The 19,088-nt window shown below is 42.0% G+C and overlaps 3 protein-coding genes across 4 annotated transcripts; 2 read left to right on the plus strand and 1 right to left on the minus strand.

Annotated features, from left to right (window-relative positions):
• The first annotated feature begins 1,321 nt into the window (after nucleotides 1-1,321).
• On the plus strand, nucleotides 1,322-10,791 carry itih2 (inter-alpha-trypsin inhibitor heavy chain 2). Its single transcript, XM_022749163.1, has 21 exons — nucleotides 1,322-1,550; nucleotides 2,729-2,761; nucleotides 3,063-3,101; nucleotides 4,064-4,236; nucleotides 4,325-4,429; nucleotides 4,510-4,672; nucleotides 4,763-4,870; nucleotides 5,312-5,440; nucleotides 5,555-5,671; nucleotides 5,816-5,984; nucleotides 6,105-6,230; nucleotides 6,413-6,594; nucleotides 6,760-6,945; nucleotides 7,064-7,203; nucleotides 7,486-7,658; nucleotides 7,782-7,937; nucleotides 8,035-8,148; nucleotides 8,744-8,942; nucleotides 9,033-9,205; nucleotides 9,850-9,961; nucleotides 10,113-10,791. The coding sequence occupies exons 1-21, from the start codon at nucleotides 1,455-1,457 to the stop codon at nucleotides 10,258-10,260; spliced, it is 2,841 nt and encodes a 946-aa protein (XP_022604884.1). The 5' UTR covers nucleotides 1,322-1,454; the 3' UTR covers nucleotides 10,261-10,791.
• On the minus strand, nucleotides 10,347-13,215 carry kin (Kin17 DNA and RNA binding protein). Its single transcript, XM_022749164.1, has 12 exons — nucleotides 12,976-13,215; nucleotides 12,789-12,883; nucleotides 12,658-12,701; nucleotides 12,454-12,576; nucleotides 12,115-12,299; nucleotides 11,969-12,017; nucleotides 11,826-11,877; nucleotides 11,600-11,726; nucleotides 11,379-11,507; nucleotides 11,187-11,286; nucleotides 10,987-11,087; nucleotides 10,347-10,655 (listed from the first exon to the last, which is right to left on the minus strand). The coding sequence occupies exons 1-12, from the start codon at nucleotides 13,087-13,089 to the stop codon at nucleotides 10,596-10,598; spliced, it is 1,179 nt and encodes a 392-aa protein (XP_022604885.1). The 5' UTR covers nucleotides 13,090-13,215; the 3' UTR covers nucleotides 10,347-10,595.
• A 599-nt stretch (nucleotides 13,216-13,814) lies between these two features.
• atp5c1 (ATP synthase, H+ transporting, mitochondrial F1 complex, gamma polypeptide 1) lies at nucleotides 13,815-18,385 on the plus strand. Of its 2 annotated transcripts, XM_022749774.1 has the most exons (9): nucleotides 13,815-13,906; nucleotides 14,469-14,503; nucleotides 15,195-15,326; nucleotides 15,432-15,639; nucleotides 16,044-16,187; nucleotides 16,298-16,362; nucleotides 16,448-16,603; nucleotides 17,585-17,681; nucleotides 18,242-18,385. In XM_022749774.1, the coding sequence occupies exons 1-9, from the start codon at nucleotides 13,866-13,868 to the stop codon at nucleotides 18,243-18,245; spliced, it is 882 nt and encodes a 293-aa protein (XP_022605495.1). In that variant the 5' UTR covers nucleotides 13,815-13,865; the 3' UTR covers nucleotides 18,246-18,385. The 2 variants fall into 2 exon arrangements, with proteins under 2 accessions (XP_022605495.1, XP_022605494.1); XM_022749773.1 differs by lacking the exon at nucleotides 18,242-18,385 and having other exon boundaries at nucleotides 17,585-17,685.
• The last annotated feature ends 703 nt before the right edge of the window (nucleotides 18,386-19,088 follow it).

Below are 19,088 nucleotides of genomic sequence, written 5' to 3' on the forward strand. Positions count from 1 at the left end.
CACATTGTTATGTGGGTGTGAAGGAGCAGAGTGAGGAGAGGAATTTGTCTCCACTTTGATGCATTCAAGTGCTTCACGTTCGACATGATGAGTGAAAATTCAGTCAAACTCTTATAATTTTCCCTTAAAAAGATTCCGACGAGTGAAGGAAGCTGGTGGCGTTTTATATTCTGAAATATAATAATCTATAATAGATTATAATATAATCTGAAAGGAAAATCTCCCACATGCATTTCCACCAGGGGGCAGAAATCTAGCATGAACCCAAAAGTCATGACAGATGGAAAACATGCTGCGTATTGGTGCGTTTCATGTAGATTACTACATGTTTCATTTACCCTTTAACTAAAACTAACTAACCCTTTCATTAAAATACATAATCATGATGAAGTCTAAGCTTGAAGACTAATTTGAAAAAGGCATTAAAGTTTCTTTTATGTCATTACATGTGTAAAGGTAACAGGAGGGTTTGATGGTTGATGACTGGAGTTTACAAGAAGCCCTTGAAGGCAGCATGACACTGCCATAAAGCATAATGAGCTTCCATCAGCTGCCTCTAATCTGACCTGTTTCGTAATCAGTAATACAAATTTACGACTGTTATCTTAACCCACATACTCTAAACAAAAGGGGAATATGTTTTAACAACTTGTGAATTGTGTATTTAATTTAATTGGAAGTAGAAAAAAAAAATGGCACTAAACACTTTAGTACAAATTCAGTCAGTGTGGGGGAGTTATAACCTTTGTTTTTCCTTTATTCACACTTTGCATTTACACATTATATTATGTTACACTCCAAAAATCCCATAATTTCAAAACTATTTTGCCTAAAAACTAAACATCTCACAGTAAAATAAATTAAAAAATGTGCTGTTATGCAGAGGTGAGAGGTGAAAGCTTCAGCAATTAGGTTTACTTTGGCGCCATCTTGTGGCCGTCCTGCAGAATTACATGTTGCTCATGCGGATGTGTGTCATGAAAATGTTCATCTTTGTACCTCCATTTCACACAGACTTTTTTAAAAACTGCCAATTGTGTATCAGAAACACATAAGGATGATATTTATATTAAAATGCACCATTAAGGTCAAATCGTGACTTTTAATATCAGAGCACGGGATCTCTAAACAATGTGTGGGATGTGAAACCTCTGTTTAATCTATGAATAGGTCAAATGTGTCCTATTTACCCTGCCCACACTGCAGGCCAAGTTTCAAAGTTTCCTTCTCCTGTCTGGGTTACATGAAACACAACAAATATTGACTGGGGGCCTTGGGGGGAGGAGGGGGGGTTGATCAGTTCAGTGGATTTTAACCTTCAGTTTTCAGCTCAGCTGTGTTTCCGCGAGGTTCCCTGCAGAAGGACCGTCCGTCTCCCAGAGCTGTGTTTTGTTTTGTATGTGTGTGTGTGTGTGAGGATATGTGTGTTTGAGCCCACAGGCCTGGAAAAAAAGATGAGGCGTCTGCTGCTGCTGCTACTGGGGCTCCTGCTCCTCCACCAGGGCCGCTGCTTTGAGTTTGTGATAGATGGAGAATGGGAGGAAGAGACAGTGAGTCGGAGGGTGTTAACAGGGACCGGGGGATGTATGAAATCTCATACAGACTCTGTTTGTGCCACTTTTTATTTACAGAAAAGAGCTTAACCATCGACACAGGCTGATACTGATCTGAAATCAAATTGGTTTTGTTTCGTGAAGTGAAAGAAATGTCAAATATACAGTTATATTCTGATGTATATGAATAGATTTGTGTCAGCAGTACTTGGCTTTATTTTAATTATTTTAATCACTGACAAGAAGCGATGACTTTATTTAGTTTAAAAAAAAATACAATTTCATGATGGAAGTCAAATTTTGTCAAAAATAAATTCATAGAGGAAAAAAATATTTTCTTATTTCACCAGTATTGCAAGAGATTATATATTATTTATTTTTATGTATTTACTAGTTTTTATCTAAATGCTTGCTCTTAAAACTCACTCACCTTTATATGACTGACAACTAATTTTTCATCATGTGCTACTTTTTAAAAAATCTTATTTATTCCGTCTTTTACCTGACTCCTCTCCAGTTTAGATGTTTGATGTTTAAATCTGATTTTCATCATTTTCTTTCTGAATTCATTTTCTTATTGAATTTAAATCTAAATGTTTTCTTCACAATTTGACCTTTAACACTCACCGACAAATTCACCTTTGTATGTCTGATGTTTCATCATTTAGTCAATATTTTTTGATCTATGAAGTTTGTGCAAAATCTTAAAGTCTTAGTCAATTTATCATTCTAAATAAGTGTGATTGTTAAATCTAATGAGTAAAAAAACTTGACTTCTTGTGTATTATTTTTTAAATGAAATGAAAATACTTTTTTTTACCTTTAAAATTAATCTTAAGAAATTTGCATAGCAGGGACAAATGTTTAAATCTCTAAAGTCGGTTTAAATGTGATGTAAACGACATGAAATACAAAATTACAAAATGTACAGTATGTCTTATTAATCTAACCATGTTAAATCAGCTTGATGGTTAAATCTCATTTTCAGCATTAAAACAAAAACAAAAAAAACTTCCTTCTTGTGTATATGTAATTTTCCTGAAAGCTCTGGTTTGACCTTTGACCTCACTTAAGACTCACTTTTTGTCATTGTTTTCTGAGAAAAATACAGGCACCTTTTTTTCTTGAATTGTGTCATTCACTTTAAGAGTTAAGTCTTTTCTTTCTTCCACCAGTCGGATCTACGGGATCATCGGGAGAGACACAAGGTGAGATCTTTTCTTTTTCTTTAATGTCTAATTTTACAAGACAGAGCAAAAAAACCCTCTGTTTGCTTTTTTCTCACTGATGTCGCAACAGCTGCAACACACATCCGTGGAATGCATCTTACTGATTGCACAAAAATAAACAAGGCATCACCAAACAAACCGCCTCTGATCCCGATTGTGATTCTGCATCACCTCCAATTATAATTACTACCGACAATTTGTGATTTACAATCGGCCGAGAGCGCAGATTCAGAAAGTGTGAAACTGACGACTTCTCTCTCTGTGTGTTTGTGTGTTTCAGAGAGCGATATTGACCAGCGAGGAGGAGGAAGACTTTGAAGTATGACTCTGGGCTTGTTGTTGGAGCCCTCTCCACTGTGACAGAGTTTAACTTTATCTACGAATCAATACACTGCTGTTTGAAGAGATTCCCATGACTGACGGGTTATTGACTTTGGTTGCCACTAATCCTGCCCCACTTCCCTTTTCTGTCTTTCTTTACCTTAGAAATCAAATCAGTAGGACAGTCGCATGAAGTTGGTTGCATTAGTTTTTGGCTTTATCAAGTTTTTATCATCTCAAACTATGACAAAAATATTTATAATTTAAATTCAACTCCTTGAGAACAGAGGCTTTTGTCTCTATGGAGGTCACAAGACCAGGTCCAAGAGGATCAAGACCAACTCAAGACTGAGACTAGAATAAATGTAGTTGCGTGATCATCCCTAAATGGAACATCGAATTAATCAGTCTTCAATCACTTAACCGACTAGTGGATGCAACTTTATATACAGTAGTACTAAAAACTGAAATTAGAAATTCAAATTGAAGCCCGTATGTGACACTTAAGACTGTTCTCCTCTGTGGAACAAGCTACCGAAGTCTGTCCGAGCAGGAGCGTCCCTCCGAGAGCACCTCCTCTCCTAACACCTCTGACACCAGAACATTTACCTGATCTCCTTGTACTTGTTAAATAGATGTGATATTAAGCTCTTACACCAAGGTCTCCTACTGCACTGAAGCTTTAGTGACGTCACTCACTTGTAAGTCGCTTTGGATAAAAGCGTCTGCCAAATGAGTAACTGTAAACGTTACCGATGCCGAATATACCTGGGCTGCAATCAAGACCACCATAATCCGATTCGAGTCAAGGCCAGTTCCAAACAGGGTCAAAACCAAGACTGAAACAAGTCCCAGAACCCAGAGACGAGAGAAGTCCAGGTCAGAGATATAAAGGATTCAAAAAGAGAAACAGGAAAGATCCCTATAGGTCATCGCTGTTTCTGTTTACCTCCTCCACAGGCCATCCGTGGGGAAGACATCACGGTCAGGAGCTACAAGGTGGAGAGCCGCATCACGTCCCGCTTCGCCCACACCACCGTCAGGAGCTCAGTGGTCAACTCAGGCTCCAAAGCTCAGAGCATTGGCTTCAACGTCCAGATCCCCAAACGAGCTTTCATCACCAACTTCACCATGTGAGTCCCGGTACCACGCAGTACTACAAAGTACTACCTCGACAGAGAGTCTACCATTTCTCCCTTTTCCCTCGTTCTTGTTCTTCAGGAACGTGAATGGGATCACGTTCGTGGGCTCGGTGAAGGAGAAGACAGTAGCCAGGAACCTGTACGCTCAGGCTAGAGCCAGAGGCAAGGCAGCGGGCATCGTCAGGTACTGGACCGGCGTCCTGGATTTAAATCCTCTGTAGAGCTCGACAGCCTCATGAAGACTGAGATATGTCTGCTTTACAGGGCTAATTCCCAGGACATGGAGACCTTCAAGACGGAGGTATATGTTCCTCCTGGCAGTAACATCGAGTTCGAGCTCCACTACCAGGAGATGATGCACAGGAGGCTGGGTTTCTACGAGCACTCGCTGTACCTGCAGCCTGGGAGGCTGGTGCCACAGTTCCAGGTAAGAACACAACGACATGTGTGTGTTTCTTTATGCCTGTGTGTGTGTGTGTCTCTTTAAATCGTCCCTGACCCGGCCTCTCTTTTTCAGGTGGACGTGTACATCTTTGAACCAAAGGGAATTTCCACGGTGCAAGCGCTGAACACCCTGGGGTCGCAGTTTTCAGATCTCATCAAAACTACGTCATCCAAAGACAAGGTAATACTGGAAAACACACAGGACCTCTGGCAAGACTGCATGATGCAAATTTGAATTGAAAAATCTGGATCTATATAAAGATCCAGTGTCTCAAGGATTGTGTTGATGTAATAGGTGAAATACAGTCGGATTAGATTTAGATTGATTGCAATTATTCAGTAAATTTAAGGGTTAATGTAATCGATGTCAGATGCAGAGGCCATTTTCCACCTGAACGACCAGTGATGGTGTGGGATTAGGGTGGGAATCTTTATCGGCCAGTTTTGATGATGAGTTTTGTAGGAGTGTTGAAAAAAAAATGTAATATGTATTGAGAATTTTAGGGAAAAATAGGAGTAGCTTGTATGTGAATATTTGACTTTAGCCAAAAAAGTCAGAGGGAAAATGAACACATGATGAAAAACATACGCCTCTTCATAACAGTTTCCTCTGTGTCCCCAGGCTCACATCGTCTTCAAGCCCAACCTGCAGCAGCAGAGGAAGTGTGAGAACTGCACCGGCAGTGCTATAGATGGCGTCTTTACCATCAGATATGATGTGAACAGGGAGAGCAACTCCGGGGAGCTGCAGGTATCACACGTTTAACCATCCCAAAGATTGTGTATGAAGCCTCGTTGTTCAGCTGGAGAAGGTTTTGGAGATGACCGTCTCTTCACGCTCCCCCCCCCCCCTTGTCTCCTCCAGGTCTCGGACGGCCACTTCGTCCAGTTCTTTGCTCCAAACAACTTCTCCCCGCTTCCCAAAAACATTGTGTTCGTCATTGATGTCAGCGGGTCCATGTGGGGGGTCAAGATGAAGCAAGTAAGAGATTTGTTGTTTACACTCCCAGTTATGTGCACTTTGACCCTTCCAGCCGTCCTCCTGGTCCTCAGCTCTCCTTTGTGAACCGCTGCCACCGTGTGGCGATTCTGCAGAATGCGCTTTAACTCCAAACCTCTCTCGCAGACGGTGGAGGCCATGCAGGCTATTTTGGACGACTTGACTATAGACGATCACTTCAGCATCATCGACTTCAACCACAACGTGCGCTGCTGGAGCGAGGAGCTGGTCCCCGGCTCATCGATTCAGATCGCAGACGCCAAGAGATACATCCGGACCATCAAACCCAATGGAGGTGAGGCATCATGGGAAAATACTCTTTAAAAAAAAAAAAAAAAAGAATGACGTTCGGAAGACTTTGATTGCTTGTGAAACAGGTTGTACTTGGTAATATTTTACTGACCTTTCACCCCAGGCACCAACATCAATGAGGCACTGATGAGAGCAGTTCAGATGCTGGCGAAGGCGTCCAATCAGGGGATAATTGACCCTCGCTCCGTCTCCATGATCATTCTGGTGTCAGATGGAGATCCCACTGTAGGTAAGACTGACTGACTTGTACTTAAAGGGTCGTACGTACAGTACCAGTGATTTTGCATGTTTCATCTAATTTACTACAAACAAGAACTACTTTATGTAACTGCCTTGAACCTTTAAGATGCCGTTTAAGAGCTTTTGTTTTTAACGTAAACAGCTGACCCCAACATGGATTTCTCTCTGCAGGAGAGATCAAGCTCAGCACCATCCAGAAGAACGTGAAGCGAGTGATGAGAGAGGAGTTCTCTCTCTTCTCACTGGGCATCGGTTTCGACGTGGACTACGACTTCCTGGAACGTATCGCCATGGAGAACCGGGGCATGGCTCAGAGGATCTACGCTAACCATGACGCCGCAGAGCAGCTACGGGTACGACATTTCTTCATTCCCTCTCAAGCAAACCAAAGACAAGATACTTTAAGTGGAGTTGTATATAAAACAGCAGTAAAATTTCATTTAGGTTTAGACTTCCAAGGAGTTTAATGAACAAAATTTGAAGTCATCACCTCAGTTTCCACTCCTCTCCCTCTGCAGACGTTCTACAGCCAGGTCTCCTCTCCGCTGCTGAGGAGAATCGCCATCCAGTTCCCAGAGGAAGCGGTGTCGGACGTCACCCAGAACCGCTTCGATAAATACTTCAGTGGCTCGGAGCTGGTGGTGGCCGGGAAGGTGCTTCCATCTGAGAGCAACACGCTGACCAGCTTCACCACCGCATCTGCTGTGAGCATGACACACAAGCATACACTTACAACCATGTTTTGCGTCTTTATACTTGGGTTCAATGTCATGGATCAAGGTATAGTACTACCAGTGTCCTCTGTCCAATCTCGTCCCGCAGGCCCGTCTGGACATGACCCTGGAAACAGAGACCGACACCACAGAGCTGGACGCAGAGTTGGCCAAGCAGCAGCACTCGTTCACGGGCTTCGCCAGACAGATGTGGGCCTATATCACCATCAAACAGCTGATCGCCGAAAGGTGAGTGACTGGAGAGCATGCGGAGTGATACAAGAAACGTATGGAGACACAAGAAGGTCCTAAATCCAGAAAGTCCAGTGAAAAAACTAGATCCATCATTGGATAGAAATGAAAATAAATGGACAAAAAAAAATGAAAAAAATCACCTGAAATTACCTTACAGCAAAACACAAAAGTCAAACCTCGATCAGAGAACATGTGAAATAAGGTATCACTGTTAAACCAAACAGTGAATTTGTGGTATTGTCAGTATTTAACAGTTGCATTGTGGTTCTCCTGCAGGTCTCTGGCGCCAACAGCCGCCAAGAAGAGGAAGATCACCCAGCGGATCATGTCGCTGGCTGTGGAGCATCAGTTCGTCACTCCGCTCACTGCTCTGCTGGTGGAGAGCGAGGACGCCACGGAGAGGCTGCTGGCCGACTCCCCGAAGGACCCCAAGCACGGCTGCTGCTCAGGTGCCTGACAAAAGGAGCATAATGTTACACACAAAACACACAAAACAAGTAAATAAACCACGTATAAAACACAAAGAGGGAATAAACAAACATCTAAAAGCATAATCTCATGTGTGTGTGTAGGAGGAGGGTTAGGAGGGGGCTCAGCAGGCAATGGCGTGGCTCCGGTGCGAGTCGTCTACCAGCCTCCACCCTGGGTCCAGATGACCACACCGGCCCCCCCGAGTCAGGCCGAGAAGGGTCCAGAGGAGTGGGTCGTGCCTCAGCAGGTCAACTTAGGTAACATGCACATGCACACACACTCTGGTGACTTTCATCCCATCGTGACATCATGTTAAACAGTGTGAACAGTGTGTAACGAGTGTTTCTCATCCAGTGGACAACGACCCTCACTTCATCGTCCACCTGCCTGAAAGGAACATGGACGTCTGCTTCAACATCGACTCCAAACCTGGTCATATTCTCAACCTGGTGTCCGACAGCGGAACAGGTACCAAAAGTTTATGAAAAATCGATTTTTCTTTTACCTTTAAGATGCACATGCTCTGTGTTAAAGTACTTAAACATCTGATGATTTATTTGCATCATTGGTGTAAACAAACAAAACCACTGAACAGCTTTTGCAGGCCTCAATGCAATTTCCATGATGCTGGATTTGGAGGGAAACCTACATGGTTATTACATTAGCATAGTTAGCTCCATTGCACATATACCTTTGTCATGTCTGCGTGTGACAGAAAGGCTGGACAGTAAATTCAGTCTTTGCAAAGGAAATAAGTGTGTGGATGTTTTGAACATACAGCACAAAAAAAAAGAAGGGGTTAGCTAGCTAGCTGTTTCCCCCCTGTTTACAGTGTTTGTGCTAAGCTAGGCTAATCATCTCCTGGCTCTAGCTTCATAGTTAACGGACAGATACAAGAGAGTTATAAGTCCTTTAAAAACAACTATTTTTCTATGGACAACTCGTTGAGACTCAGCTATCAGGTGACAAAAGATGCTGAAATAATGTGTCACTCTGTCACCTTTAACCTCCGTGGTCACTTTATTTCCACTCCACACTGTACCTTGCGTTTCCTGTCCTGAAGGCGTGGTGGTGAACGGGCAGTTAATCGGCTCAAAGAAGACGCAGAAAGGAAACCTCAAAACCTACTTCGGCACCATCTCCATCTACTACCAGCCTGACGGAGTCAGCGTGACCGTCGGCACCGACGGCATCGCCATGACCGACGGCAGGAACAACCACTCGTTCACCTGGGGGACCACGGCTGAAATCACACAGGACAGGTAACAGTCACACCTTCTTCGATTACGGCATCTTTACTTACCTGGGCTGTACGTCTGGTTCACTTTGCCTCACACGTTTCTGTGTTTCAGGGTGAGGGTCTCCATCGTTAAGGACTCTCGTGTTACCGTCACAGTGAATAACAATACCCAGGTGATGGTGTTGCTTCACCGTGTGTGGAAGAAACATCCAGTAAACGTTGACTTCCTCGGTATCTACATTCCCAACAACAACCAGTACTCGCCTCTGGTGCACGGGCTCATAGGTACGAAACACTCACCTGCCTCACAGGCTTCGTTAAACCAAACTGAAGGGTGATCGGACGCTGATTGACTTTAACAGGAAATCAATAAGTTGAACTTTAAGTGTTAAACTGAAGTCGTCCAAAGATTCGTTCAGCGATGTCATCTTTAACCGTGGAATAGACACCTGTCAATCAAACATACTTCTATTTATATATCTCAGCTCTGTGATCAAAACACATAAAAAATAACTATCGAGTTCATAACTAAGGGTCAAAAAGTGCATAAATCACAAAAACATCTTACTTTTTTCTGTTATTCTGCAAAAACATTTACAATTTTGTTACTTTTAAAAGGTAATTTTTATTTCTGTGAAAGGTTAAACATGTAAAACTAACACCTAATGTATTCATCATATATAAATATACAAACGAAGGGAATTCTGGTGCTGGTAGATACCTTACATATGAGAAATCTTATATTTGTACTCGTTTGGGTAGCAAAGCTTCAGTTACAAGTTTAAATGAATATAGGATAAATCCAGAATATTTAAATTGTGTCATTAGGTGAATTAGTGGCGTCTGATGACAGGATAAAGTGGGTTTAATGCAGGTTTGACCTTATCTAACTGGTGTGTTTGAGCTTAAAAATGTGCGTGATCTCACAGGGCAGTTTTCTAGAGAGCCTGAGGTGAGCGTGCACGACGTCCACGAAGGAGTCGACCCTCTGAAGAAGGAGGCCACCATGGAGGTGAAGGGCAACAAGCTGCAAGTCACCAGGTACGTCTCACAGCGAGTCACGTTAAAACCGACTTCTGAGGCAACCCATTTCTCATTACAGCCATGAACTCATCTCTGTCTGTGTGTGTGTGTGTGTGTGTGTGTGTGTGTGTGTGTGTGTGTGTGTGTGTGTGTGTGTGTGTGTGTGCAGGGGCTGGCAGAAGGACTACAGGCGTGACACGAGGCGCGGCTCTAACGTCTACTGCTGGTTCATTCACAACAGCGGGAAGGGCTTCATCGACGGCCACTACACCGACTACATCGTCCCAGAACTCAACAGCTTCCTTCAGACGCTTTGAACAGACACAAACATATTGATTTCTATAGATTGATATATATATATATATTGATCTACAAATTGAGGTCATAGGTTCCAAAGACCACCTGAAGTCACTTTTGTTTATTTGGACAAAATTTACATCTGCAATGTTAAGATCAACTTGATTATTAATACAAAATTTAAAAAAAAAACAAATTGAACATATTGCTCTATGTTTTTTCTGTAACGCTTCACTGGAAATGCATTGTGGGATATGTATATGTACATGTGAATCATGGGGAAAGTAACTCTGACACAGTAGAGTCCCTCAGCCAAAAACGGCTGCCTGAGGTTAGAGCTGGAGGGGCTGCTGGTTCAGGCCAGTTTAGAGAAATCCTCGTAGGCGACGTCCACCCTCTTTCCTTTGTGTTGACCCTGAGGATGAGAAGACACGAAACTTTAATAACTGCTGCAGCTGCAACTCAGAAACTGGGCTTGACAAATACAAAAAAAATTCAACATGAAAGTGAATGCAGCAAATGGAAAACAATAAAACTAATGGTGATCTTTACAACAACTTGTCAAGTCTCATATTATATACATTTTTCAGATTGAATGAAACAGATTTTCAGATTCTGTTGGTGCATTACAGGATGATGAGTAGTGAATGTTATCAAATACGTTAGTCCATGTTCTATTTTTGGGTCAGAAAATCACATACATTTACTACTGATGTGAGAACAGCCTGAAGCCTTCAAACACTTACGGAGTCGAGGGTGAGTGTGGCGCAGAAATGTTTTTCATCGATCCCCTCCAGCAGAGCCTCGGTGTCTCTGTACGGACCGTTCACGATCAAAACCTTTTTACCTGCAGGAAATTTGAGAGCAAGAAGATGCTGAGGACGGTAGAGAAAAAAACACAACAGCTGAGGCACGTGTTGATTTCACTAAACAACCTGTGGTTTACCTGGTGCAGGTATGACGGTCTCCACGTGGTTCTGGTCCAGCTTCAGTTTGTCTCCGGAGTCGATCATCCTCACCACCGCTGTGTAATTTTCTCGCACCTCCTGCGGCAAAAAGGATTCACAACTGTTAACAACTTCGCAGCTCCTCTTCCCGCTCCACACGCTTCATATGAACGCATACAGAGCATCGTTACCGTGACGACAGCCTTCTTCTTGTGGTACTTCTCTCCCAGTCTCTTGGTGACGACTTTGACCACGATGTTGGGCTGCAGCCAGTAATCCGTCCTGACCGACTGCTGCTTCTTCTTCTTCTTCTCCTCCATCTGACGAGAAAAAACATCACACATACAATCACTAAAACATATAAAACACATATAAATACGTAAAGAAGACAAAACAGAATCATCCGCTCTACCTCTATGATCTCCTCCAGAGCAGATTTCTTCTTCTTCTCCGCTCTGGAGTCTGAACCGGAGGACGTGTCTTTCCTCTTGGTCGAGGATGCTGCTGCTGTTTTGAGAGCACTGGCACCAAGGACAGAGCTGCACAGACACACAAACAGGTTTCAGACAAACTAATCCTATTATACCCACTTGATAATTGTGGAGAAGAATTAACACCCTGCACAGAAGCTCCTGTACCTTGATTTGGAAGGACCGGCTACAGATGAAGAGGCGCCCATGTTGAAAGCAACTGCAAGAGAAAAACATTTTTATATACTTTATGACTTTGAGGGAGACAAATAGAACAAACATCCGGAGATAAACAAGTAAAAAATCCAAACCTTTCTCTTCTTCATTCTCACGTTTCAGCTCTGTATAAACTGGAGTTTCCTACAAAATAAAATACACCACAAACTATTATTTTAAATTTTGAAAAATCAAAGTCTGTACAGATCTCAGCTGAGGTCTGTGACGCTGGTGCACTCACGTCTGTCTCCTTGCTGTCCCGGCCTCTGCGGACCTGCTCCTCGATGAACCTGGCGCTCCTCTCTTCATCGTCCAGCTCCTGCTTCTTCTTCCTCGCCTGCTCCTCTTGGCGGCGGATGGTCTCCGGGTCGCGATCAATGTACTGGACGTACCAGCCTTTAGGGGTCTCGTCAACTTTACACAGGCCTGTAGGAACAACACTTAACAGATTAGTAAATACACAACATATAATCTACTGTACTGACTCTTCTACACATGTTTGGTCTGACTTTTCTACAGGGTAAGCAACATGCATCATTTTTTTATTCTTTTAAAGCATGTGTAAGTTACATCCGCTCACCTTCTCTGCCCAGCCACTTGGTGAAGTCAGTGAGAGTCTCCCACTGTGTGGAGTTCATGTGTACGTGCTCCCGGTCACTGATGTACTCGTTGTAGACAATGTTGTTATGCACTCTCTTGGTCCCTGCAGATCAAGAGGGAGTAAATGTACACACTATCTCAGTTGCGTTTATAGACACAAGCATCTGGATGAACCTGAACTCACCAAAGCGTCTTCTGAGCAGCTCCACGAAGTCGCTCTTGAACTCACTGGTACAAAATGAGGAAAACGATTAAATCAACCACCTTTAGACCACCGTTAACGTGTTGTCTATTTAAGCTAAGGTTCAGACTCACTCTGAGAAGTAGTCCATGAACTTTGTGGGGTCCTCTGAGGCCAGCAGCAGCTGCCTCTGGTGGGACTCAGACATGCAGTGGCATTTGAAGCCATTCTGTCGGCAAACACACAAATTAAGTTTAAGTTTAACACATAAACAACAGCAAAAAAACAACAACATAACACATTTAATACTGAAAATCTTACCTCATCTCGACATTGTTTCTGACACATCTGACAATACCACCGCAACTTCTGGAGACCCTTGGATTTTATCCGGTTGCTTATCGCCTTGGGAGAGAGAAAATCTGCTTTCCCCATCGCGACCAGCTACGACAAACGTAAAACACTCGATATAACGTTAAAATTCAAAGTAAATCGGTAGAAATGTTGCTCGAATCGCCGCTAAAACCCACGTTCAACCGCTACCGACATAAACAATTTCCGCGAGTGAGGTTAAAATCTCGCGATAACGTTTGCTGCGTTCAATGGCTCTACGTAAGCTTCGGATTTTACCAAACACGTCGTTGTGATTTATTACGTTCCTGAGATGTTTTATGAAATACCAGGAACAAACTTCACTTGGCACAAGAATTTTTACAACCTACAATTTGTTTCCTAATGTTTAGCTGTAATTGTCTTTGAGAAATAGGTGCTTGCCTGTGTGATTTATTAAAACAAATGTGAATATCTGAGATGCTCCCCCACAAGAATGTATTATCAATTTCTACAATATACATTAGATTTACCGCGCAAAAGTTTAGGGAGAATAGTTTATATCAAAGTAATTAGTGAACTAAATGTTTAGAGTACAATAAAATACTTACGAAAGTTAGACAAAAGTCAGAGATGAAAATGTGTTTTATTTGCCTTTTATACCAGTAACAAACGTTACATGTTTTTACAAGAAATAATAAATCTACTAAAAAGGCTCTTCACTTTTTTTGGGTAAACATTGTGGGTTCAGTCCGTTTCAGTCATGTGTGTGATCATCTTTATAACGATATTTCTGCTGGTACATGAAGGCAGCATTCGTCCATTTTGCCCTTAACTTGCGCCTGCGCAGTCCTGCGTGTCTGACCTTCATAGGAGTAACCATGTTCGCCAGGACCAGCGCGTTGGTGTTCTCCCCACAATGGTAAAGTCACAAATATATATATTGCTCCTCAACAGTCTTTAACTTTATCGTCTTTGTTTGAACTCTGTGGACATGTGTGACTGTAATGGACGTGTAACGTCTAGTCTGTAAAGCACGCGAGTTATTGAGTGCAAGGACGTGCTAACGTGGAGGCCGCGGCTAATGAATGGACAAGTTCAACCGGCCAGAAGCTAAAGCTAACTGAACTGACATTGTGCGAGTGTCGAGAGAGGAGAGTTAACATTTCACCAATGAATAACTCTGAGCTAATACATTTATAACATATATGAACGGAAGTCGGTATAACGCATCGGTCACAGTGATAGTCTTAGCTAGGGCTAACTGTCAAAGCCTCCTCTGTGCAGAGCTAGCTGATGCTAACTCACTTGCAGCGCTAACCTGTATTCCTCATTTTATAGCCAATGACAGAAGAGGTTAGCCTATGATAACATGACATTAACTCGAAGCTACTTTTAATAGTAAGCTGATAACATGTTAATAACGCTTTTACATGTTGACAATGCTTGCAGCTAAAACTCAAATGGACTATTTCTGTTCACAGTGGGCAGGTCAGGAACATGGCTACCTTGAAGGACAGTAAGTACATTTGTAAACTAATTGCACACTTTGTAATAAAAGACAACAGCACAACAACATAATGCAGGCTGTAATCTGACACTGATTACACCACAGATTCAAAATTTCAACATCCAGTGACAGCATATAATGCCAGCTGAGGGCAACATCTGAATAATTCAATAAGTACATATGTCTTTATATATCGACCCACCGGTTTGCAGTTGCTTAAAACACAATCTTGAGCTGCAAACTTCTTTCCCTGCAGCACACATTTGAAAAACTTAACCAGGTCATATCACTGTCTATTGAGGGGGGTGAATAAGCAGTCATCTAGAGGACAAATAATTTAGAGTAAAATATATTGAAATAAGTGATGCCAAATTAGTAGAGCTCATCCTAGTGACTTGTAAAAGGCTTTTATATTATTATTATTATTGTAAGTGTGCATCATTGCCAATAATATAAACAATAATCTGGTTGCCAGATATGTGAATGGGGTTCTGTGAGATGGCAGTCCTGCCTGTTGATTTGCATTATTACCTGCCAAGTTCTAATATGACCAAAGATATTACACATAATAGAGACTGTGGTGTAAACATGCAGCAAAATCTGAAAACAGCTGACCATTTTATATTGTCTCACTGTAATATTTTGTTGTCATTTTGCCCCTCCTCTAATATTCTGAGTGATAATCCTCTTTTTTCTTTAGTCACCATTCGGTTGAAGTCCATCAAGAACATCCAGAAAATCACAAAGTCCATGAAAATGGTGGCCGCTGCCAAGTACGCTCGTGCTGAGAGGCAGCTGAAGCCAGCCCGTGTCTATGGCACCGGTGCTCTGGGTATGTAACATCTCGCCTCCATGTTACCTCTCACTTGATAAATTGGATTTTACTCTCGATCGTTTCTTCAACTAAGATTCCCTCCATTTTCTCTCTGCCCTCCAGCTCTGTACGAGAAGGCTGAAATCAAAGCTCCCGAGGACAAGGCCGCCAAGCATTTGATCGTTGGTGTGACCTCTGACCGTGGTCTCTGTGGTGCCATCCACTCCGGTGTGGCTAAGGCCATTAAGAGCGAGATCGCCAACCTGACTGGTGCTGGCAAGGAGGTGATGGTGATCAATGTGGGAGACAAGCTGAGAGGCCTGCTGCACAGGTACTAATCCGCTCTGTTACAACATTGAAGGCCATGAGTCAGGCCCAGTCTTAGTTTATTCAAGGCTGAAATTCACAGTTCTCAATGTTGCAAAAGCCTCATTGACATTTTAACAATTTTATAATGCTGAAGTTTCTGCAGCAGTAAAGATCTGATTACTGTGATTCCTTTTGTTGGCTCTGGTAGCATGAAGTCTGACGGTGAAGCTCAGTGTGCTAGTGGATCAATACACAGCGCTGAAATTATTCTTAATGCCAAAATTTCTCCTAATATTACAAGTTTTCACCTGTTATTCTCTGCAGGGTGAAACAGTGTTGAGGTTTCTCTGTCATGAGACGTTAAGATTTAAAATGTGTTAAAGAATGAAAGTGTGCAGAGTGACGATACTCACCGTCTCTCGTCAGAACTCATGGAAAGCACATCATGCTCAACTGCAAGGAAGTCGGCCGCAAGCCCCCCAGCTTTGGTGACGCCTCCATCATCGCCACCGAGCTGCTCAACTCTGGATACGAGTTCGACCAGGGCTCCATCATCTTCAACAGATTCAGGTACGAGGCTTTCTTGCATAAACTGAGAGATTCACTTGTCTGTTTAAATTATCTGTAAAATACTGTATTGTCCTGATCACAAAGTCTCCCCCCCCCTTTCTCTGATACAGGTCTGTTATCTCATACAAGACGGACAACAAGCCTGTGTTCTCCACAGACATCGTTGCTAACTCAGGTAGGACGTGCTGCTTTTGTTCAGAGACATTCAGCCTCGTTTGTCCCAGTTAGACAGATCCTGAACACTTGTGTCCTCTCAACAGAGAGCATGGGCGTCTATGATGACATCGATGCCGACGTGCTGAGGAACTACCAGGAGTTTGCTATGGTCAACATCATCTACCTGGCCCTGAGGGAGTCCTCCACCAGTGAGCAGAGCGCCAGGATGACTGCCATGGACAGCGCCAGCAAGAACGCTTGTAAGACTTCGGGACTTCCTGGCGAACACGTGTCACATTCCAAACTTTCAGAAATCAGCTGATAATATACGATATGTTATGAAAGGATGTGCTGATGTGTAGTGTCTCTTTTATATGACGACTTCAGTGACATTACAGTGTTTCTGCAACACCTTAGAAACAGTATTTAGTTTCTTATGAGGCAGGTAGAAACTAAATCTCTTCTCAAAACTTTTACCGATTTTTATTTTAATCGATGCTCAAAGGATTAGTTGACTGACAGAAAATTAATTTCCAACCATTTTTGGCTGGATTTATTGTTTTGAGTTATTTATTTATTTACATTCTCTGGTTTTATCTTCACATGTGAGAGTTTCTGCTTTTCGCAGTTTTATGTGATTTGTAAAAATGAATTTTGTTTTTGCACGTGTTCGTCAGACAAAACGAGCAAAAGATGGAGACGCCACATCGGGGGCCGTGGAGCTTGGATGTACATTTTTACATAGTGATGAATTGATTAAGCAATAATGAGGATAATTGTTAGCTGCAGCCGAGCGCTTCCCATAGGCGTGAGGCGTAATTAGAGCTGCAACCGTCGACTTTTTTTAATCAAAAACCAAAATACTTTCAATTTACAAAGATTATAAATCAGAGAGAAGCAGCAAAACCCACATTTGACAAGTTAAATCAGTGAATATATGAGATCTGGGTTTAGTAATTAATCAATTATACATATATGCTGGTTATTTTATTTTCTGTCACTCGACTAATTGCTGTTGTTGAATCATTTGCATCATTTAGAAAAAAGTTAATACATTGGAAAACAGAAGAGTTTACCCGTTTTTAGATTTTTTACTTAATCTCATATCTAGGCCGCCACTTTTCACATCGTTATGATTTTACTTTGAAACGTATTCGCGATGCTCGAACATCACTTTTCCTCTTCCGTCACAAAGTGGTGTTTGACATTGATTGACGGGTTTCTGTCCTTTTCCTTTTCAGCCGAGATGATTGACAAGCTGACCCTCACCTTCAACCGTACCAGACAGGCCGTCATCACCAAGGAGCTCATTGAGATCATCTCCGGAGCTGCTGCTCTGTAAGTCTTCTTTTTCTTTTTCCACCACATCTACAGTGTTTCCTTTTTCTTTCTTTTCTCTCTTTTTATTCCCCCACTTTTCTATCTTCCTCTATTCATTTGCAGATTTCTCTCTGACTCACTCTTTCATTATGTTCCTCCATCACTTTCTGACCTCTATGACCTCTCTTCTTTACTCTCTCTCTCTCTCTCTCTCTCTCTCTCTCTTTTACCTCTCAACCATGCATGTCTTTTTTTTTTTTTTTAAATTTCCAAAAGCCGTCACATTCTTTCGTGACTAATTCTCCTCTCTGACCTAATCTGCTCCTCCTCACCCTCGGCTGAACTCAGGAACTGAGGCTTGTCTTAACAGAGGAGGTAACACTGTAGACTAGACTGTAATGTCAGGATCCCTGTGGGCTGCTTTAGCTGTAGAAGTGAGAGGAGTGTGCGCCATGAAGCCCTTGATATAATAGACTAGATGTCCTTTAGGTTTCAGCTTGTTAAACACTGTTGTCAGGTCTGACTTGCTCTTTTGTGTTCACCGTTCTCACCTTTCTTCTTCTTCTTTTTCTTTGCAGATAAACGGGCCAGGTCATCGTTTCCATTGCCTATAGCTCTTCAAAAAAGTACTTCGGACAAGTGTTGTCGAGAGTCTAAATGAACATTTGTGCTTCTATTTGTAAAATATATGGAGAAAATAAACCTCTTACACAGAACCTTCATCCTTTCCTCAGTCCCTGTATCTCATTCCTCACAATAAAACCTGACGACTGAGAAAAATGAATGTTGATGCTCTTCTCTTCTGAAGGTGTCGCTACTTTTAAATCATCAGTTTGTGTTTTTGAATTTTCTTTTAGAAAGGAATTTAGTCTCAGACGCTTAAGAGTTGGTCGACGGTGAATTATTCATGTGGATTGTAAATCTAATTATTCCTCAGTTGTGTTATTAAACAGAGGATGGACAAAATAGCTGAAACACGTTATGTAATCCAAACCATCACAATAATTCCTTCAATAAATAAATGCCACCTCTGGGCTCTACACTGGTGTTATAGTGTGATTATTAGGGACACGCCGACATGAAGGAGGTTATCGGCCCTGATGTGAGTGAACCACATCAAATACAATGTCTGTGTCTGAGCCGTCATCACATTCATTCAATCAGACTTTATCTTTTATTGTATTATTTTTTTTCCCCTGCTACATTGAACCCTAACACTTTGCAAAAACAATGAGCCTATCAAATAAAGGCCATCAATAAACGATAAATAAAGCCACTGAGTATATTTTTAAAAAGTTAAAACGCTGCTTACATGTAAATCAATGATAATTAAATAGTACAAATAAAATTTTAGGACTATAAGAGTCTATTTTGAACAAATGCTTTTGTATTTTCGCCACGTTTTGTTTATATTACGTATTTTTA

The sequence above is a fragment of the Seriola dumerili genome, unplaced genomic scaffold (genome assembly GCF_002260705.1).
Source record: "Seriola dumerili isolate Sdu_G_001 unplaced genomic scaffold, Sdu_1.0 BDQW01000138.1, whole genome shotgun sequence".
Lineage (NCBI taxonomy): Eukaryota > Metazoa > Chordata > Actinopteri > Carangiformes > Carangidae > Seriola > Seriola dumerili.